The sequence below is a fragment of the Poromitra crassiceps genome (assembly GCF_964638095.1).
Source record: "Poromitra crassiceps genome assembly, chromosome: 19".
Lineage (NCBI taxonomy): Eukaryota > Metazoa > Chordata > Actinopteri > Beryciformes > Melamphaidae > Poromitra > Poromitra crassiceps.
This window is the reverse complement of record NC_139646.1, coordinates 16,245,604-16,269,040: the sequence shown is the minus strand read 5'-3', so window position 1 is coordinate 16,269,040 and position 23,437 is coordinate 16,245,604. Positions and strand designations below refer to the sequence as shown.

General features: G+C 44.4%; 1 protein-coding gene across 1 annotated transcript in view; it reads left to right on the top strand.

Moving 5' to 3' along the window:
• The window catches only part of rptor (regulatory associated protein of MTOR, complex 1), a 225,792-nt gene that overhangs the window by 13,581 nt on the left and 188,774 nt on the right, over positions 1 to 23,437 (top strand). Inside the window, exons 3-4 of the mRNA XM_083656294.1 lie at positions 15,160 to 15,262; positions 22,201 to 22,283. Of these exons, the coding sequence (XP_083512420.1) occupies positions 15,160 to 15,262; positions 22,201 to 22,283 (186 nt within the window). The remainder of the gene's footprint in view (positions 1 to 15,159; positions 15,263 to 22,200; positions 22,284 to 23,437) is intronic.

Here is a 23,437-nt window from a genome sequence, read left to right as displayed (position 1 = left end):
GTGATGGGGAGAACGAGCAATGAGTAGAGTGCACGGTGTACAGTACAATAATAGGCATTAGGCAGTAGATTATACTGCCTATATATACTACTAATAGTCTGTATAGTCTTAGGCTAGGCTATGCAGCATTCAGTCACTATGTAGATTTTTAGATTTATTTTGAATATGTGCATTCAGGCAGGAGGACATGCAGTGTGGCTTTAGCTGTAAAGGAGTTATTGTGAGTGTCAGAGTGCCATGAGGAAGCTCTGTTGATGCTGATGAAGGTGCTCTAAACAGCACGGCTCCATTTCTATGAGTGCTTTCCCTCAAGATAGAGCAGTGTTGTCCTTTGGACTGGCACAGTGATCAGTGATGCCAGCTGGGCAACGTTGACTGTAGATCTGGCGACTTTTCAGACCCTCCTGGTGACTTTATTTCTCAAAAGTCATTTGCGACAAATCTGGCGACGTTTTCTGACCATGGGGAACAAGGTTAACGTAGCGTGTTGAATGCTGAAGTATTTGCTGATTGTTTGCTACTTGTCTTGTCTAAAGTAAACCAAAGCGGTCTGAATGGAATCAGCGCCTCTGTTCAGGTGAGCAGAGGTAACACGGCGCAGCTTTGTAGTCAGTCGTGCTTGTTGTTGCATCAGAGAGAGTGAACAAGGTCTAGGCCGGCCCGCCACAGCTGTGACCTTTGAACCCCGTATGTGTGCCGGCTGTTTGACTGGCTGATGCCCCAGGACTTAATGTGTCCTGTCGCAAAGCTCATGTTTGTTTGTATGTATCACTTGCATTCGCCATGCCAGCCTTTTCCAGTTAGTCCACTCCAGAGCACCCATATGTCAGCAGCACTGTACAAGAGTTGATGGTTAACATTTTTGAACCAGCCCAACAGAAGTGCAGTCGTGGAACTTCAGTTTCCGTCATCATCTGTTGTCCCGACTAGGTTATTATTACCGCACTGTTACACATTCAAGGTGCATTTCCACATGGTGGATATCTTTCACGCATCCCATTCATGTGTATTGGAGGCAACCATGCAATGCATTGATTGATTGATTGATTGATTTGACTATATAAAAGGCAACAAAATCCAAGGGATAAACATGTACATTTCCAACATGGTCCCTGCCTGGTCTTATAAAAACAGGCTCCGCGAGCTGGGAGCGGGCACTGCCCGCCTGCTCATTTGCATAAAGTATAGCTCCAAGATTGATTTGTCGTGTTGTGATCTGATCATCTCTCGTGAAACCAGCTCCAAGGTTAACAGTAAACACATCATGTTCTACAGACTAAAACAAATAAGAAATAAATCTTTGTTTGGTACAGATCCCCACAAGAATCACACCATAATCATTTGAATGTTTTTCAATTAAAATTAGAATCATAATGTAAAAATGATCATCCCCAGATTCCCCACTAATATCGCAAATGCAATAGCAGTCAAAATAAGCGCAATTTCTTTTATATTTTTTCAAAGTTGTGCAGCCCTAGTTTTGAAGAAACTAAGTCTGTGTGTGTGTATATGTATGTATGTTTATTCTTTTATTATTGTCTCTTTTGGTGATTGATGTCATGTTTTTTGATGTTTTAACAATTCACTATCAGGGAGACAGATTTTTTTTTTTTATTATTAAGTCTGCCTCCCTAATGAATTGCTCAAACGTGAACTTTGTGAGATGCACTACATTTTCTCTCGCCTCCTTCCCTGCTGCTTTTCACACACGTGTTGTCGCCTGCTGCCTTCTTCCACATTGGAATAATTGAATCAATACATCATCAATAGCCAAGCCCATTGTAATAATGAGGGAATGAGACAGGTTGTTTTGTGCAGCTTTATCTTCTGTGTCATTAGTTGAATTCAATCAATGTACACAGTCCATTAGCCAGAATATAGACTTTCAGCCATGGGGGGCCTGAAAAGAAAATGTACTGTATTTGCAAAGCACTATAAATAATTACGGGCTATTGACTTTATATTGATATTGAGTCGTGGTAGCGGGGCTGGCATGGTGAGTAAGAACACTGTTCTGAAACCAAAAGGCCAAGACTCAAATCCTCAAATCATTTGTTAGCAAGCACTGCTGAAGTGTCCTTGATCAAGATGCTGATTCCCTACTCGCTCCCGGCGCAGGTCTGTAGTCGACCTTCCATGCAGAGTGGGAAGCCAAAAGACAAGCTTCTCCTCGGGGGCTCAATAGAGTATCACAGAAAAAACACTTGTTTATTTGAATTGGCATTTTAAACAAACAAGGCTGCCACAAGCTGTATCTCTCTCTCTCTCCCCCCCCCCCCTCTCTCTCTCTCTCTCTCTCTCATTTATATGCATTCGGGATATTAAAGTTTTTATGCGTCTCTGGGATTTCCGGATTTCCAAGAGTGATTTTCTCATATCCTCCAAAGACGAGCGGGCTTATCAAGCCCGCTAATTGCATATCTGGCTTCCAGCCTGATGCTTTCTTCTGTTATCAGTTGTCACTCCATCTCAGTTTATATCACATCTCTTTTCCTCTTCCTATTGTAGTTGGTTGTAACGAGGGGGAGGTTAATGGGCAGGAACGAAATACTAGATTGATGGAAGAAGAGTGTTCGTTTTGAGTGGGAATGATTACGGATGTTCAATTCTGTGTCTATGTCATGAGTGTAGATCAATCAATCAATCAATCAATCAGTTTAATACATGTCCCAGAAGGGCACTTTGGTTCACATCAGACAGTAGTGGATAATTACAACAGAATTGAGATACATTATTACTAGTTTTAAAGTAATAAAGGCGCACTTCAATATTATACAATACATAAACATTTGTTGCATTATGTACAGATTCCAAAGGACCATCTACTGCCCTCAGCCGGGTCGCCGCGTGCGCAGCGCCGATGGAGATGGGGAGTTGTATAGGTGGTGAGCAGTGGAAGGGTTTCTCTCCGGCTCTAAAGGGGATGGGGAGTTGTGTAGGTGGTGAGCAGTGGAAGGGGTTCTCTCTGGCTCTAAAGGAGATGGGGAGTTGTGTAGGTGGTGAGCAGTGGAGGGGTTTTTCTCCAGCTCTAAAGGAGATGGGGAGTTGTGTAGGTGGTGAGCAGTGGAAGGGTTTTTCTCCGGCTCTAAAGGAGATGGGGAGTTGTGTAGGTTGTGAGCAGTGGAAGGGTTTTCCTCCGGCTCTAAAAGAAGCTTAGATGGTGTCTAAGCTTGGCTGTTCTGGCTTTGTCATCGCAGCCAACTTAACACCCCTATCCTTTCTATTCTAATTTTAGGCTTTTATAGACACCGGTTTTTGGCATAAACTTTAACATTAAATCCAATTGTGTTCACTTTTCCATGACTAAGAGGACCAGAACAGGCACATATGTTTGTTAGTATTCATTCATATTCATATCACTTAATTTGTTCCCAACAGGGTCTAGAAGTGGCTGGGGACTCTTAAAGATGATGCTGATTTCAGGTGTTCATTTATGTTATGATGACAGGGTTAGTCAATTAGTTATTGTTATGATTACCGTAATACAGTTTTTGTGGTTTTTGTGTCAGATGCCATCATGCTAAGATAAATCAGACTTGTTCAAAATCTGTTTTTCCCTAGAATTATTTTTCTATCCCTTGTTGTTTTGAATTTTTTTAGTGACTAATAAATGCATATAGAACAATTGGTGGGTTCAGTAACTTGCGACCCAAAAGTGGGTTGCAGGGCCGTTGTGAGTGGGTCGTGGATGTGTGCATGAAAAAAAGAAAAGTTATTCTAATCCTTGAGGACGCCGATGTCCACGGCTGACATGACTGTCTTCCAGAGGCTGTAGCGGGCTCACTTGTAGCCAGAGTGATGATGCTGGTATCATATGAAACTAGAAGACCTAAGGCATCCATTGGTGTCAACCATTGCATGCTAGCCTGTCGGGAAGGGGGCTAAATAACTCCAACTGTAGGCTAAAACGGTCATGGCCATTTCCAAAGGGGCCCATATCTGAAATGTGGGTCTTGACTTAATGACTACACACTTTGTTTTCTCAGGGTGTGTTGACACAAATAGGAGTTTTGAGTGTGATTTGGAACACACTGAATATTGGGTTCAATGCAATAATAAATGAAACATATTGCTTGTCACAGCTCTGGACAAATATGAATGCTTCCCAGTCTCACTCGGTGCTCAATATTGAAGGAAAAATGTGGGTCCTGAGGCTAGACCAGATGAGAACCACTGAATTGGAGCACACATAAACACATTCTTCAGCTGTGTCTAAAAACCATTTACTCAGCTGTGGTGTACGCCGAGCAGTGTCGACTTTATGATGAACAGAGAAATTCTGGAAAAGAAATAAAATTAATGGTATCAATTTGACTTGTTTCACTTCATTTCTGGTTAACTTGACTCACATCAGTGGCTCATTGGCCAAAAGTAGAAGACGGGGGTTTTACTCAGCAGTGGCAGGTGTGTAACTGTGAGAGCAGAGCAGGGTGTTGCTGGAAAACACTGGATAAATAAATAAATGTGGAAACGAAACTCTTCTCAGTGGCGTTCCACAGTGTCCTGATCGTGGGTAACTGACAGGGCCGCCATAATTAGGTGGTAAAGCAGTTAGACTCTGAAACGTCTCCGACCCTCGCGCTACTTGGGTTCCGTCGGGTTCAGTTCGTCTTTAATATACGTCTTTAATGTCTGAAAACTGACTCTCTCTCTCTCTCTTTGTGGATTTGCAGCTGAAGCCTCTGATGGCTGACGTGTTGCAGTCAGCTCACTATAGCGCCCCTGGAGGAGATCAATGCCCTCCACTATTTTAATAGCTTCATTTAACAAATGGAATAATCAGGGGCCATTGATTCACGTGGCGAGAGGTGCTGCGGGCCGATGGCGAGTCCAGAGAGGGCAGGGAGGGACAAAGAGGTTATTAATGAGAGGAGGACAGCCTCCAATTACCCACATGGGCCCAGACGGGAAGACGTGCACATACACACACTCACCACCCTGACACACACATGCATGCACACACACACTCTCTCTCTGTCTCTCACCCAGACACACACATGCACACACTCTCTCTGTCTCACCCAGACACACACATGCACACACACACACACACACACACACACACACACACACACACACACACACACACACACACACACACACTCTCTCTCTCTCTCTCTCTCTCTCTTCTCGCTCTCTGTCTCTCTATATTTCAGCAAAGGACCAAACTGTGTGCCAAAGAGCAAAACATTGTGAAAGCTTGCACTCCTGAGGCTACGCTACATTGTCTCTCTCTCTCCCTCTCTCTCTCTCTCTCTCTCTCCCTCTCGCTCCCCCCACCTTTCTCCTCACACAGGAGAAGGATTTATGAGATTATTGGAAATCCATGAGGTCCGGCAGACCTGTATTAAAATCTAATTTTGTTTAGGCTTTCCTCTCAGATTAATGTTAACATTCAAATTAACAGGCCAGGGCCACCCATTTGATGAAGAGCCACTTGTAATGTGTGGAAGAGCATTTTGGCCGAGTGTGAAGCCTGCTCTCTGTTTCTGTCCTGCTCAGGTGTCACGCCTTCCTCTTATTTTTCCTCCATTTCTCTTCCTCTCTTCAGCCCTCCTGCCTTCCTCTCTTCAGCCCTCCTGCCTTCTTCTCTTCAGCCCTCCTCTCTTCCTCTCTTCAGCCCTCCTGTCTTCCTCTCTTCAGCCCTCCTGTCTTCCTCTCTTCAGCCCTCCTGTCTTCCTCTCTTCAGCCCTCCTGTCTTCCTCTCTTCAGCCCTCCTGTCTTCCTCTCTTCAGCCCTCCTGTCTTCCTCTCTTCAGCCCTCCTCTCTTCCTCTCTTCAGCCCTCCTGTCTTCCTCTCTTCAGCCCTCCTGCCTTCCTCTCTTCAGCCCTCCTGTCTTCCTCTCTTCAGCCCTCCTGCCTTCCTCTCTTCAGCCCTCCTGTCTTCCTCTCTTCAGCCCTCCTGCCTTCCTCTCTTCAGCCCTCCTGCCTTCCTCTCTTCAGCCCTCCTGCCTTCCTCTCTTCAGCCCTCCTGTCTTCCTCTCTTCCTCTCTTCAGCCCTCCTGCCTTCTTCTCTTCAGCCCTCCTGCCTTCCTCTCTTCAGCCCTCCTGCCTTCCTCTCTTCAGCCCTCCTGTCTTCCTCTCTTCAGCCCTCCTCTCGTCCTCTCTTCAGCCCTCCTGCCTTCCTCTCTTCAGCCCTCCTGTCTTCCTCTCTTCAGCCCTCCTCTCGTCCTCTCTTCAGCCCTCCTGTCTTCCTCTCTTCAGCCCTCCTGTCTTCCTCTCTTCAGCCCTCCTCTCGTCCTCTCTTCAGCCCTCCTGTCTTCCTCTCTTCAGCCCTCCTGTCTTCCTCTCTTCAGCCCTCCTGTCTTCCTCTCTTCAGCCCTCCTGTCTTCCTCTCTTCAGCCCTCCTCTCGTCCTCTCTTCAGCCCTCCTGCCTTCCTCTCTTCAGCCCTCCTGCCTTCTTCTCTTCAGCCCTCCTGCCTTCTTCTCTTCAGCCCTCCTGCCTTCCTCTCTTCAGCCCTCCTGTCTTCCTCTCTTCAGCCCTCCTGCCTTCTTCTCTTCAGCCCTCCTGCCTTCCTCTCTTCAGCCCTCCTGCCTTCTTCTCTTCAGCCCTCCTGTCTTCCTCTCTTCTTCTCTTCAGCCCTCCTGCCTTCCTCTCTTCAGCCCTCCTGCCTTCTTCTCTTCAGCCCTCCTCTCTTCCTCTCTTCAGCCCTCCTGTCTTCCTCTCTTCAGCCCTCCTGTCTTCCTCTCTTCAGCCCTCCTGCCTTCCTCTCTTCAGCCCTCCTGTCTTCCTCTCTTCAGCCCTCCTGCCTTCTTCTCTTCAGCCCTCCTGCCTTCCTCTCTTCAGCCCTCCTGCCTTCTTCTCTTCAGCCCTCCTGTCTTCCTCTCTTCTTCTCTTCAGCCCTCCTGCCTTCCTCTCTTCAGCCCTCCTCTCTTCCTCTCTTCAGCCCTCCTGTCTTCCTCTCTTCAGCCCTCCTGTCTTCCTCTCTTCAGCCCTCCTGTCTTCCTCTCTTCAGCCCTCCTCTCTTCCTCTCTTCAGCCCTCCTGCCTTCCTCTCTTCCTCTCTTCAGCCCTCCTGTCTTCCTCTCTTCAGCCCTCCTGTCTTCCTCTCTTCAGCCCTCCTGCCTTCTTCTCTTCAGCCCTCCTCTCGTCCTCTCTTCAGCCCTCCTGCCTTCTTCTCTTCAGCCCTCCTGTCTTCTTCTCTTCAGCCCTCCTGTCTTCCTCTCTTCCTCTCTTCAGCCCTCCTGTCTTCCTCTTTTGTGTTACATTTGATTGTATGTGTTCAAACCTAGACATGACGCTGCCAGCAATAATGAGCTGTGTTTTTTTAAATTGGCCCCAGGTACAGCCTGGACTGAAGTCTAAATCGATTGTCGATATGGTTCCCACACTGGCCCACTCCCCACAGATAAAAACCAGCTTACATAGCCTACTCTTCTGTTTGCCTTTAGTTAATCCCCTTTATACCTTTATGTGAAGTGAGCTAAAACCTCTCTTGGCACGCTGCAGTTACAACCCAACAAACAGAATATTAAGGACGCACAGTGACAAGCCCAAGGTCTGACAGTTTACACCAGGGGCTGGAAAAGTAATTTACTACAGGCCACAGTGAGCGGCTGTTAAATCATAATATTCACCACTGCCGCTTTGACTATTTTACCTGCCAACTAGATTTTTAGATGTTGGCTTAAGTTTACCAGCATTTAACTGGCGTGGGGTCATTCATTTCCCAGGCTGGTGAGTGAGTGGAGACTCATACTTAGTGTTTGTCAATGTGGGAAGGGGATGTATGGAACCAAATGAATGGGGAGGATGCAGACCACATCTGGCTGCCGTCACACCCAAATGCCACTTCGCACTGTGATGATGAGCTGCAGCAGAAAAATACTATCTCTCATTCATCTTTATTATTCTCATGCAAATGTGTATCCAATGTATCATTAATTGCCTGCGTTGGATGCTGGGTGGAAACAAATAATTTAATGAGTGCTGTTTATATTATGATGTTAATCATCTTGGCGCCTTGAGCTAGTTAATTGTGTTCATGATTAAGTGAGACCACTCTGCTGACACGAGGGTGCTCTCCTCTCCTGTCAGTGAGACCACTCTGCTGACATGAGTGTGCTGTGATCTCTTCTGCTGGCAGTGCATTGCATGACCAAAAACATTGACTAGACTGTTGTATATGTTACATATACTATGTAACATTAGAGCGGGCAGTTCTGTAATATTGTGTGCGTGTGCACGACACGTGCGCATGCGTGCATGCGCGCGCAAAACATCTTGGGGTATGTTAAAGAATTTCTGTATTTTTCTTACCTGGACCCTATTTTCATATTTATTTATGTATAACTAAGTAATGTGACAGGATCAGATTATTCCAAATGGATAGCTTGTGTACTGCTCACCTGACATAATCCAAGTTTCCACAAGCCCTGAGATAATCCAAGTTTCCACAAGCCCTGAGATGCCAAGTTGACTTGAGTTGAAAAGACATCATTTACACCCTGTTTTAGCTGAAACCTGCACTGTAGGGAAGAATAAATTGGGCATGTCCAGCTGCACATATGGCTATATTTCAACCAAAAGCAGGGTGTAAATGATGTATTTTCAAGGGCTTGTGGAAACGTGGATTATGTCAGGTGAGCAGTATGTAAGCTATCCCTTTGGAATGATCGGATCCTGTCAGTGGTAAAAAGAAGCTTGTTTAGTGCAGTAGGGGCATGTGGGAAAAGCAGCTGCAAACTGAAGCGATCTTGCATCAATACTGCATCAATTTCAAAGATTTCTGTTCATATTAGTTAGTTTATACATACATTCTTTTTAAATGGAGTTCAGGTTGACGGATACAGAAATTGTCCTTTAAGGCAGAAACCTAATGATGGGAGAAGGAGGACAAGAATAAAAAATGAAACAGTGGCTTAGCATCTCCTCCGGATAATCAACAGTCTCTGACATTTTGCCCGGTGTGTGTGTGTTCTCTCTCACAGGACGTACCTCCCCAAAGCGTGCTCTGTCATTTCAGCTGCTGTATTGCAAAGGGCAAACCCAACCTGCTTATCCCCACAGTGCCACTTGTCTTTATACTTTGTCTTATTGCTAAAAGTCTTTTCCCATCTTACCGGTAGAGATGTTTTACTGTCCCTGTAAAGCTAATAGGCACTAGGCACATTTACACGCGCACAACGAGGCACATCTGCGCAATCTTTTCCTTTTATTTGGCCATGTAAACACCTTATCATTGAGCTATCACCGTAACCTCATTTTTCACAGTAACCAGAGTATTGTGTGCATTATAGCAGTCGTGTTTTCCACCTCAGTTTCCATTCATCAGAATAGGCCCATGATGTAGTAGACTGTACTGCTGTTAAAAGGGCACGGGGTGACGAGGTCACATGACAGTGAATGACGAATAAGAAGATGTAATGTTGTGTGTGTGTGTGTGTGTGTGTGTGTGTGTGTGTGTGTGTGTGTGTGTGTGTGTGTGTGTGTGTGTGGATTCGTGAGTGTGGGCTGTATTGGGTCTTGCCCTCCTGGGTCCCACTAGCACACTGACCTTTCCCTCCGTTGCTGGGAAAGCGGAGGGAGTCTTAATTACCTTGATAAGAGCAGCTCTCCTAACCCTGCTCATCCCTGGGAGGTAGCTAACCACGCAGCACACACACACACACACACACACACACACACACACACACACACACACACACACACACACACACAGCCTGCACACACCATAGGGCTGCATTACGCACACAGACCATACCTGACTGACGATACCTGGAAAAGGTCACGACTGTAATAGTTCCCATTGCGCTGACCTACATGTGTGCAAACTGTCAAGACGGTTAAACACGGAGCTGCTATAGATCGTGTAGTTTATCTATTTCCGTACCCCAATATAATATCCAAACATGCCTTGTGGACAGTGAATGAATCCGTTTTGATGTTGTCCCAGATATGACTGAGATATGTGTCTGATTTTCTTTGCTTCATCTTCTCCATGTCCTCTGTTTTCAAATGTTCAAGACGCCCTAAAGTCAAAAAAGTGTTTTTCTTCTGGCTCCTTCAGTTGGATGTCTGAGCTTCACGTTGCAGAATGATGTGTGTGAAGAGTTTGACACTAGAAAGCTGTTGTCACACTCGTCTGCTGAAAGTGGAAACTTCTCTGAGCTCACTGAGCCGTTTTCACCAAGCATGATTTGTGACATCACAAATCCTGGAGCCAATCACTATCCAGTATTCTGCTTAGAAGTTGTACAAGTTATAAAGTGATGGCACTTTTGAAAGTTTCCTCATGGGGATCATTGAAGTCTCATCTTATTTGTGTGTGGGTAGTCATTGCCTCGTTCTAAACCGCTGTGGTGTTGGTGATTATTGATGCAGGCATACAGACAAGCTCATACATACCATTTGTCTGAAGTCCTGTTTTAAACCTTAATACCTTGATTTTGTTTGTGACTTTGACAAATCAGAAAGCCCAGAGAGCCATACAGATTTCAGGAGGCGCATGAGAGAATGAGTCCACAGGACGCAGCAGGGATGCTGTAGTCAGCTGACCTAGGGCTAATTGACCTAGGGCTGATTGACCTAGGGCTAATTGACCTAGGGCTAAGTGGAGCCAAGAGGACACAAAGGTCTCCTGATGTGGGTTAAGCACAGAGCTAAACGACACAAAGGTCTCCTGATGTCGGTTAAGCACAGAGCTAAACGACACAAAGGTCTCCTGATGTCGGTTAAGCACAGAGCTAAACGACGTTGGCTATCAGGCTTTCATCTACAAAGAGAGAGGCTGATAAAACAGTGAGTCGTCAGCTCTGGCCGAGCGCTGCCATCAACAAAAAATTGTCCTCCTGAAATCCATCGCCATCATCAGTAGTGGAGATGAGACGTTAGTGTGTAGACCAGGCCAGCTACACTGCAGTTACTGTCAACATTTTTGTTGCTGCAGGCATCACAGCTAATCCTCTTAAATCCTCTTTAAAAAAAATCCACTTTAAAACCACTTTAAATTTAAAAAAGTATCGTTCAGGCACCATTTAGGCACGGTACCATTTTAAAAGCACATGTATCGAACAAATAAGAAATTATGCCTATCCCTATATCCCCCGGGCAGAGGCAGGGACTCTGTCCTGGGAGTGAGCACCTTCCTTCAGATGAGATGTTAAACTGAGGCCCGACTCTGTGGTCATTAAAGATCATCATCAGCACTCTTCACAAGAGTAGGGATGTAACCCCGGTGCTCTGGCTAAATTCCCACACAGGGCTTCCTTCCATCATGGCCACCTAATCATCCATCGTTACTTAATGGGCACGTTCAGTCCTCTGTGATAGCTGATGTGTGGTGAGCGTTCTCATGCTAACTTAATGGCTGCCGTGCATCACCAGGTGGGTGCTACTCCCCTGATATGTGAAGCACTGTGAATATCTAGAAAGGCGCTCTATAAATGCAATCAATTAATTATTATGTAACGGGAGAAATACCAGACCTAATGCATGGCGATTGTACTACACGTCTACAAAGGTGTTATACGCCCTCGCCGTAGCGGCGTAGGGCTACGCCACGGCCAGTGAGCCTGCCAGGCCGGCGGAGGCGGCGTGCAGCTCCCCGAAAACGTGACTCGACACAGCTGACGTCAACAGCGCAAGTATACTATAATGTAGATGGGGGAGATAACAGGAGAGAGTGAACGCTATGACCAAGTATATACGCACAACTACATTCACTCCTTGGGGCTAGTCATTGAAATCATAGTGAAATCACACTATTACTCATTTTGCTGGGAACTCCTCTGAGACGCGCTCGTCAAGCTGACGTTGGAGTATGTAGGCCTAGCTGCCGCCCGCGCGGTGTCCTAAACTCCAGGCTACATGTCTCTTGCTTACGTCAGTGAACCAAAGCCAGTGTGGGGATGTCACTGCACTGCAGACAGCATGAAAGCTATTGATTGGCCTTAGTGGCAGCTGCTGTGGCCTGCGGTCACTCCTCGCCCTGAGTGATGCTGCAGGTTGGCGGCAGGATGGACTGATGAGCGCTGACGTGGTCAGTGTGACGCACTAGGAAGCCGTTTCTCACTTACTACTGCAGTGTGTCATCTTCTGCACCGCAGGTGGCCGGTGCTGCCAGCTCAAGCGTGTGCGCGCTCGTGTGTGTGTATGTGTGTGTAAGTGCGTGTGTGTGTAAGTGTGTAAGTTTGTGTGTGTGTAAGGACTGGCCACATACCCCATGGATCGATGGTTGTCCCATTTCAGATGACCTGTTCCCTCACCTGCTCTGAGTCCCAGTGGTCTGCTGCCTCTGTGTTAGTTACCTGGCTCTCTCAGTCTGTAGCTACTACTGACCTTTATACAACAACACAGCAGTGCACATGGTACTACAGCACAATATTATTTCTATTCATCTATCCAAGGAAGGGCTGAACATGTCTGTGCTTCTTCAGCACTGCCCTGCTTTAAAGTCATACCTGCACACATTCACGCCTACGAGCTGTGGAGCGTATGAAACCAATCAACAATCTCCTGCCGGCCGCTGAGGCGGCAGTTCCAGGTTAAATTCCCTGATCAATGGCACATTGATGGTTCGGCTCCAGGCTGATAGCAGCCTTGAAGGCTGGAGGAGTGGGCTTGTGACTGGCGTTTCGCTGGTTTGAATCCCGGGACCAGCTGGGAACATGTGGGTGGGCACATTGAATAAGCGATGTGTTCTCCTCCCTCAGCAAGTAGCGTGGAGTTTCCCTTGGGTAAGACACTTAGCCCCGCCCCCACCACCTGACGAAACTGTGCACGAGTGCTACAAGAGAGCATGCATGTTCAGTCGAAATGCTCTGGGTAAAATCATTAATAGGGAAAAAAGTTGTTGTAGAGGGAGCATCATTATGACATCATTATGGTTATTTATTAGTAACACTTGGTATTGTTTTAGTGGACCTTTCTGCATCTTACTGTATATCAACACCTTGAGTTGTTTCAACTACAGCAGATACTATAAATTCAATTCAGTACTGTTGATAACAATATGCAAATAGTCTACGACGATAAGGAATTGTGGAAACTAAGATGGCATATGATTAATACAAGATGGTGCAGACCTAGTTTGTCAACATTACTCCACACCAACATGGATGAGTTGAATTTTAAGTACGGGGAGATTGAGCTGCCTTAGAGCTACTCCTAGTACAACATCAGCATGCAGTGTGGATTGGTAAACTCTCAGTCAACTCTGCTGAAGTCTTGTTCATTTAAGGGTGAGTAGGCTAGGTGATTTGATGGTGTGTGTGTGTGCGGGGCGGGGGGGTTCCGACCACTGCAAGTGCTGTGTTCTGTTGTGGGCCTACGCCGGTGGAATGAAATTGGCAAAAACTTGTGTTTGTATAAGCTTGTCTCTAGTTTGGAGTCATAAATGGTGTGTGTGTGCTCATTTGTCACTTATGTATATTGTAAATTAAGTCAGACGTGTGTGTGTGTGTGTGTGTGTGTGTGTGTGTTAGGGCTGAACGATTTGGGTAAAAAATCTAATTGCGATTTTTCTGACCGATATTGCGATTTCGATTTAATTTCGATTTTTTTTTAATTCAAGTTTCAGTGCAATATTAACTGTAATAAATGTAAAACACAATGGAGCATTTGCCTACCACATTCAAACATCACAATCAACAAACTGCTCTATATTACAATGCAAGGATGAGAACTTGGATAAGAATTCCTTCCAGCAACATTTATTTGCTTTTAAACAACAGCTGCAATTCTCTCTGTGTCTCAGTCTGAGACACAACTCAAGTCTTAAGTCTTTAACAATAAAAACAAAACAAAAAGCACCAGCATCACCGCAGCTCTTGAAGTAACTGCCCAAGGGTCGCTTGGCCTTTTTTGCAGCCGATGGCCTGGCTCCTTCCTGTGCTGCACTTTGAGGCACAGCAGCAGCATCTGGGGTGATGGCAGCCCTCTTCTCCTGCAAAACACAGACACAACTGTTAAGTTTCACATTAATGCAATTCACAGCACACACATTCATTCACGCATCAAAGACGGGGCACAGGGCAGGCTATATACACAAGCAGTGTTTCAGTGAAGCCCTATTTTGCAAGGAAAGGAAGGGGAGAGAGAGGGAGGATGAGGAGAGAGGAGAGAATTAATGCAGGTTACCTTTAGTGCCACCTGCACTTGTTCCATCTCTGTCTTCACCCGGGCCTTGATTTGTGGGACATTCTCTCCACTTATGTAGCTTGTTCGCAACTTTTCTGAAAAACAAAATAATTAACCAAATTATTCTATAAGTACTAAGAGGTGAAGAGGGGCATTTAGACATTACTGTAGGCTTACCAAGCTAACGTTACAATACAAGTAGCCTACTGCATTCAGGCAGTCAGACTGAGAATGTTAAGTGAGAGGGGAAGAAAAAAAACAACATCCAGAACATGTAACGTCAACTAGCCAGTTAGGGCTAGCAAGCTAACTTTACTAGCTAAATGAGCTATCTCCTTAGGGAGAGAGCTATCGTTAGTAAAGTTAACTTGCTACGTTGCTAGCCCTAGCTGCTAGGCTAAATAACGTACCGATGGCGAGGTGTAGTCTGTGGTGAAGCACTGGAGTCTGGTCCATCTGTTGATTTCCATAGCTTTTATGACATTTGAAGCGTTGTCGGTGGTTATGCACCGCGCTTGCATAACACTGTCTTTTGGTCACTAATCAATGCTCTAAATCCAAAGTAGTTCCAGCCTTTCTTCGGTGCTAAATCATCCGGCGGCCGCTTCTTGTTCTTGTTACATTACACTTCCGAGTCTTGTTAGATAGCTGCCCTTCCATTGTAGATAATCTATTAAAAATCAAGTCAGAGTGAATAATGTGTCAACTTTTGTAAAGTTCGCTAATCGGCTCGCTAGCTGCTAGCTAGCTATTCTGCAGACTGCAGCTAATGCTTTCTCCTCCTCCATCCAGGCACGTTTGATAGTACTGCGTGCTGCTGCTGCAGCGTAAACGTACGTCACGTCTACGGCGTGCTGCTGCTGTGTAACAACGTCACGTCACGTGTACCTACATGCAGGCATGTCACATGTATAATGTTAAATCGTCAAATCGAAGCCTTTGCGATTAATCTAATTGCGTTGTTTCAAATCTCGGTTTCGATTTAAATTCGATTAATCGTTCAGCCCTAGTGTGTGTGTGTGTTCGCACGTGTCAATGACAGGATAATGTCCTTAAGATTGTTTTCTCTGCCCTTCCTCAGATGAAGACGGTGAGTGTCGCTCTGGTGTTGTGTCTCAACGTGGGAGTGGACCCTCCTGATGTGGTCAAGACCTCCCCCTGCGCCAGACTCGAGTGCTGGATAGGTGCGTAGTGTGGAGGAAAAATCCACTGCAATGTCCTGCCGATTGATCAATAATGAAATATCCGTTTCAAGTGTTCTAGGAGGTTTTTATTCCACAATAACATCTCTTCAGAGAGGTCTCTTCCTGACCACGTTGTCAATGCAAGAGCCCCGCATTATTGTTTACTTCACATCATATACTGAAACTATCGATGCCCGCCCCCCAGCGTGGAGGGCAGTGATTTTCCACTACTGTCTAAAAGTTCCATTCAGCCTAGTAAGTTTCCATTCAGCCATGTAGCTAATCTGATGTTGAACAAATCCAGTCTATAGTCACAACAAGACACAGGTTCTCACAGGAAAACTCTGCACAGCAATCTTCTGCAATGACTGAAGAACACAGTTCACAAAATACACCTTAGAATTGTCATACTTAATAATTAATCAATCAATACACACTTGATCAATAATTTGCCATTACAATTCCACACTTTTGATAAGAATAAATCATTATTATCAATATTAAAAATAAATTATTGATAACAAACTATAAGTTCAAACACAGTCAAAGAAAACTAACATAACTATTATCCTTAACTTATTAGAAAAAAATGTACCATCTCACACATCTATATAGATTAAAATTTCCCTATGTGTTCACAATCACAATTAATAAGTCCTTCATTTCGGTTACTTACTTAATACTTAATCCATACTTATGTTACAATGTATCATTTGCTCAAATCAAACTCTTGGCGATGCTAAATATCAAATTAAGCATGATTATTTACCCAAGATTTCATATCATAAACGAAGTGTGTCAGAGGTCAATGGCCTTTTTTATTGTTCCACACTTTTGGCATATATTTTTTCTTCTTAAAAACACACAGTTTACACATTTCTGATAATTGGCTCCTGTTCACTGGTGTTGGATCCTGGTAATCGAAGTCACTAAATCGTTTTGGCCCGCCTCCCACTTGTCCTCCACTATCCACTCATATCAGCAAGCCGCTATTCACATTTCATACAAAAACATTCTCACAGGCTACAAATGTTTTTTTCTTCTTTTTTCGGGTTTCTTACTACAATTGTTGACGATTTCCAAACCTCTGGCAGACATAGGCTACACACCAAGTGCACTTTGGCATGCAGCCCACTCAGAGGCTGGGAAATTGAACCCACGACCCAATTTTGATGCAAATGGTCAATCTAGTCTATTTTACAAGTCCAAGTCATGTCTCAAGTCTTTGTCCTCCTCTCCGCTCTCCAGTCACACTGGAGTCCCCTTTCTCCTGTCTAACTGGTGTACAATAACATTGCCTTCAACGATCACACACCTTTCACCATCAAACATCACTCATTCACACTGTGTTCACACTCCCCTGTCTCCCATGACTCCAAAACGCTTTTTTAATACACATGATCACAGTTTTTACACAAACCACGCAAAGTACGACTCTCTGCATCCGATTCGTCATGGGGAAACCGTCTGTGGTCCAGCTCACGCATGTGTGTGTGTGTGTGGAAAGCCTAAGCTAATTCCGCTGGTGGAGAATGTGGGAAGCTGGATCTCAGCATCTGGCATTGGAGATCGTCCCATGGTGATTGTCCAATCTGATTGTCTCAGTCTGCTTGTCCATCTGATTGTCTCAGTCACACAGGCACACAAAACACATACACCACAACAACAAAAACTTAAAAACAAAACAAAAAACAGACACAAAAACAAAAGCTGCTTACCCCCTTTGACAGATGCGTTATATAACGCATGTGTCAATTAATTTAGCAGTTTTTTTATATACTTATTTTTTAGAGAGAGACACCCTTTAACTTGTCTCTGCCTCTCTCTCAGTCCTCTTGGGAAAATGTGTGTGCGCTATGTACTGTGGTTATCTGGAGGGTGCTGCGCCGCTTCAGGCCGAGAAGCGGGGGGGGGGGGGGAGAAATCTCAGTGTGTTCACAAACATTTACCTTTTCGCTTGGCAATAAGGGTTTTCCAAGCTAAATACGCTTTTCCTAAAAGAAAACATAACTTCTATTATACAATACTGTACTACTGCAAAAAAAAGTACTTTTGCTCTGTGTGCATTGCATGTACATAATGTATACAGTGTGTGATTCTTTACTAAAACAATGGTTTGTCAAACAGCTGTAACATGCAAATGTTCATGTGTGTCATTACTTATCTGCTCATAATTGGTGTCTTTGGAGAAAATTCTGCTGTGAACTCCTCCACCCTCAACTGGCTTGCGTCTCCGGCCGTGTCAGTCTCTCGCCTGTGATTGACCAGCGCCTCACACCCTCTCCGCTCCGTCTTGATTCGCTTCGTTGAGTCCTCTCCGCTGTTACTGTCCAGGTGGCGTCAACCTCCGGGCCAAGCCTATGAATCGAAAACTCCACGGCAGTCATATATTCTTTTACAGCAAGCAAACCACTCATATGCATTTCTGTAGCCGTCACACCGGTGTGGTGAAACACTTACACGGGAGGGAGAGATTTTACTCTCTCCCATTGCTGGCCGCTAGCTGCGGTGTTCAGGGCTGTAGTGGCTGCTGGTACGGATGCTGCTGCCGGTTCCCTGGCTGAAGCCTGCCCGGAGTGTTGATCGTCTGGCTGGAGCCTGGACCGCTGGTGGTCTTCAGTGTAGTTGAGCCTGGCGCTGACTCTCAGTCTGCTACATGGTGGTGGTGAGGCACGGGTCAATTTCCAGGTTGAGACCTTTTAAGACACATTAAGAGACACTAGCGAAAGATTAAACTCCTCACATAATAAATGATATGTATGGCCGTATGTATTGCTTCTGGCAGACATACTTTCTTTTCCCCTTAATAATAAATGTGTTGCTGTTGTTTTCTGTGGTTTTTCAAAACCACCTAGACCATAACTTTTATACAGTCTATATTTCCCTCTAAATGTGGCGTGTAGGTCTGCTTGAGACAAATGTGCTTTCCCTGGTGTGTATTTACACAAACCCATATTTATACAAACCCATAGCTCCTCGTGAGCTTTCTCTAAACAGCTGTGGTTTTGTTTGTGTGTGCGAAATCAAAACCAATACCTTATGATATTACCAATAAAAACAAAATAACAACCATCTTTTGTAGGAAGGTATGGGTTAAAATAAAACATAACTGTGGATCCACATAACAAAGTAAACAACCCTGTTTGTCCCCTGCCGGCCGGCTTATCTACACACATATGAACGTTTAAGCCCCAAAATAAAAAGTTGAATTTGAATGTTTAGCCCCTGTTTAACGCTTGCATCCCAAAACAAAAAGTTCAATTTGAACGTTTAGCCCCTGTTTAACGCTTGCATCCCAAAACAAAAAGTTCAATTTGAACGTTTAGCCCCACAACAAAAAGTTTAGTTTGTGATTTTTCTTCCTCTCATTTTTCTCATTCAGAAATTTCTCATTCATATCTCAGTCATTTCCCATTCATTTCCCATTCATTTTTCTCCCTTTTTTTTTTTTTCTTCCTCAATGAGCCTCACTGCTCAGTTTCACCCACACTCTCCCCTTTTTTTATTTCATTTTTTTTTGTTCAAAGGAAAGAGACCTTTTGAAAACAACTTTTCTTTTTTTTCTCTTTTTCTGTAAATGAATGGTAAGAATTTTCCCAATGCTTTGACTTTGTAATTGTATCCCTTCTATTATATCCACATATACTTTATACCTCCTTTCGCAAAACTCAGGTCTGGGTATGTGTTTTTTTTTCCACTTACTGCAGTTTTTAGACGCTAAGTATACCTTTCAACTTACGTCGACGCCAAGTAATACCTTTCAACCTGCGTCTTTACTGTTTGCCCGTCGACAAACAGGCCGATTTATTCTTCTCTAAATCTTGCCCAAATATGAGTCGGCTTTAGTAAGCTCCCTTACGCGTGCGCTCTAAGCTACGGCAATAGTGAGTTTTATCTAATATTATCTCACGCGAGCATCCCCAGGACACATCGCACTCCCCTCAAAGGCAAAAGATTTCCCAGGCAGAAGTTACATCCGTTTTCCTAACGCAACGCCTCACCCTCTCGGCGGTGAGTATATCCGATAACGGCAATAGTGAGTTTTATTTAATATTATCTCACGCGAGCATCCCCAGGACCCCGCACTCCCCTCAAAGGCAAAGAATTGCCCAGGCAGAAGTTACATCCGTTCTCCACTACACAATCCCCCAGACCTGCAGCTTTTAACAGTAGTTACAATTGTCTATTTTTAGAACCAATTGTATAACATTATTCTAAATTTCACAGCTACTCAATTTGACATAAAACTGATCAATCAACATTGCATTCAGTGTGTATTTGCCTCACCAGGTTCCGCAGATCACAGCGCTGGGCTACATTCCTCCGCATGTCGACTCCTGCTCTCTTAGCATTAATCGAGCTTTCAGGTCCAACTTTGACAGGAGGTTATCACCAGTCGACATGCCAGAGGTCCGCATCCCAGTCGTGAGATCCCGTGACGAGCCCCCAAGTTGTGGAGGAAAAATCCACTGCAATGTCCTGCCGATTGATCAATAATGAAATATCCGTTTCAAGTGTTCTAGGAGGTTTTTATTCCACAATAACATCTCTTCAGAGAGGTCTCTTCCTGACCACGTTGTCAATGCAAGAGCCCCGCATTATTGTTTACTTCACATCATATACTGAAACTATCGATGCCCGCCCCCCAGCGTGGAGGGCAGTGATTTTCCACTACTGTCTAAAAGTTCCATTCAGCCTAGTAAGTTTCCATTCAGCCATGTAGCTAATCTGATGTTGAACAAATCCAGTCTATAGTCACAACAAGACACAGGTTCTCACAGGAAAACTCTGCACAGCAATCTTCTGCAATGACTGAAGAACACAGTTCACAAAATACACCTTAGAATTGTCATACTTAATAATTAATCAATCAATACACACTTGATCAATAATTTGCCATTACAGTAGTACACACACACAAACACACACACACACACGAACACGAACACACACACACACACACACACACACACAGTCAATACGCTAACATGAATACACACCGTGCACACACTAGGACAAAGAACAAAGAGCAGTCCATGAGAAGGTAGATTCTTTAAAGGAGAGTGAATTTCAGCGTTGATTTGTGCCTGAGGACTTTACAGTGTGTACTGTACACATTTCAGTACAGGTCCTTGCATTGCACTGACTGCATTCTCGGATCATATTATTTTGGGCATATTTTGGGAATCGGATATATGAGACTGAACGGCCGGTCACCGGTCAATGGCTGATCAGCTGAAAACCGGGCGATTCCGGTCAGCTGCCGATCGATCGGTGCATCTCGACTTGGGACATACTGTATTGTGCTGATGCACAGCTTCCTCTTTGTTCGAACAAGCATGGGACAAAAAACAAATGGTGTTAAGTTATGATAATAGGGATATTATGATAATAGGGTAAAATACTGTATAAGGCAACACATTTTGACAGGAATCTACTTTTATGAGTGTGAATATTATGGCAGATGCAAATAGTAAACATGGTGTGAAACGCTGGTTCTGGAATATTCTAGTATAGTACTGTTTCTCAAACCAGGTACCACAGTAGATTTTCAGCAGTGGCACGCTGTGCAACAACTCCCCTTGCTCTTATTTCTCAGCATTTAGGGATGTTCTGGGTGGTCCCAAGGGATCTTCATGCATAAAGCCAGAGATATAAAGCTAGAGATGAAGCTATCTGCCCCACCAGAACCAGACGACACCACATAAAACGTCAACAATGGAAGCGTCCCTATTTGAGCAGGAACCTCAAAAGCATCGTTGAGGTCCGTTGAGACTTGGCTCTTATGAGTGAGGAAAGAACACTCAAGTGAGAGCACAGTTCTCAAAAGTTCTCTGCTACTTTTTGCAGTGGCTTCTGAGGATGCTGCTGACACCGTGCAGACCTGTTTGAGAAGTTATTTGGGGGCGATTTTTTCGGGTTAGAACTTAGAAGCAAGGGAGGGAGATGTACTCCGATGTACCAAGGTGTTTAAATTATTACTCACACTCCAGCCAAATGCTGGTAGAATGGCCTACATCTCCTATTCAGTGGCCACTGCGTGCGTGCGTGTGTGTGTGTGTGTGTGTGTGTGTGTGTGTGTGTGTGTGTGAAAACGTCCTCTCCATAAACAGTTACTAATACACACACAATTTGTTTGTACAATGTAATAGGATGGCCGTAATAATAATATTTAATTTAAACATGGTAGGCGACTTATTTGACCATAGTTACATACTGCATGAAGTGTTTGATCACAAAATGAATCTCTAACTAAAATATGTTTTCCAAGAGAATGAAAAGAAAGTCATCATTTTGTTGAAGGGGGTGTTTTTCAAATGGTGCTGTTCACATGTAGCTCCTCAAACAGACCTTAGCTTTGTTGTTGTTATGAACATCTCCTGCAATCTGGCAAATGTGTTATTCTCTGCCTGCTGAGCAGAATGTGATCCCCCTCAATCTATATTCTGCTATTCTTTATGCCATATTGATTTTCTCTCATCAATATTTCACCCGGAGGTGCTGATACTATTTTCCCTATAACCCTGCGCATGATTTCATATGAAACTGGCTATGAAGGAGAGGAATTTGCTTTGAGGATGGCTGCATTGCATTGTTTTTTCTTAACTCAGCTATTAGGTTATTTCTGTATCCAGGGCCAGTGTCACGGCTCTGATACCTTGTTGACTGATGTTAAGATGTATATGGGTTATAGGGACTTTTACTTGGATTGTTTTTTTGTTTATTACATAATCAATTTTAAGTTGCCCTGGATAAGCGTGCCAGATAAATGCCTAAAATAGAAATGTAATGTAAAGCTGGTGGACGATATATGTCATATGTGTGGCTGCTTTGTCAGCTCTATATTGAGTGTCTATGGTTTTGCTATGCTAGGAGCGCTGTCGCTGTGTGCCCTGTGATCTGGGTGTGTTTACATTGCCTTTGTGTTTGCTTGCCAGATCCTCTGTCGATGAGCCCGCAGAAAGCCCTGGAGACCATTGGGGCCAACCTGCAGAAACAATATGAAAACTGGCAACCCAGGGTGAGTGAGTCCATGTCAACCTCCCCTCCTGTGTGCTCTTATACATTATATTGTTACAATGACTATATTCACTCACGCTGCTGCACATTGCAAACACACTGGGATCAAATAGGATTTACATGGTACTCTTTAATGTTTCAAAAAAAATCATGAAAACTGGAATGGTCACACTCCAAAAACTGCCCTTTTTTATGCATTTAAGGTGAGATATCAAGCGTAAATGGGATTTTTTTTAAATGGCGATTTTCAGAAAACGCTTCAAAAATCATAAAAGTGGTCCTCATTTGTGAAGATGATCTTGCTGAACACAACATTTGCTGTTTCATAAACTTTTGTTAACCACAGACCTTATTTCAGAAATTCAATCAAAATCCCATTGACTTCCCGCTGAGGGAACCAGGAAGTGCACGACTTCTGGGTTAACCTACAAAAATATCGCATCCCTGCTCCGCTCTATGGATTTGCACAGAACTTGGTATAAGGTTGGCTATGGGCCAACAACTGATTCACTTTTCATGGCGATTGCGATTGGCCAAAAGGGGGCGGGGTGTTGGCCGGGCATGGCATGGCATATCACCAAAAGCTGGTTGTCAAACATGGCGGAGGTCTGTGCTCTACTGAGGACATCTTCTTGTTTCTAATGTTTTCTATTATGCATCATCGGTACCGTAAGACGCTGTTTTCTGCTTTCATCAATGCGACAAACGCAGTTCTTCAATATTCACTCTGTGTTCGTGGGCTACCTGACCGCCAATTACAGTGCATGATGGACATGTGCTGATGTAAGCCCACATCAGGTTCATAGTGCTTCGTTTATTTTGCTGCATTAATGAAAATGCAGACAGATATACTGTACGTAGGTTGCATATGGACAGCCGTGACGTGTGGGAGTAATGCCACTTTACCTGTGTGTGTTTTTGCATTTTAACACTGGTTTGAAAGTTGAAAGGGGTCATTGGGTTTGTTTGGACGTGCCCAGTGTTCACCTGGTCACTTCTAATACTGTGGCAATGTCACACCTGTGTGTTCTTCACAATCATTCATAGTTTTTCAGAGTCATCATGTGCGCTTGGAAACTCAGCTGTAAGGGGTGTGTGTCTGTGATGTGTGTGTGTGTGTGTGTGTGTGTGTGTGTGTGTGTGTGTGTGTGTGTG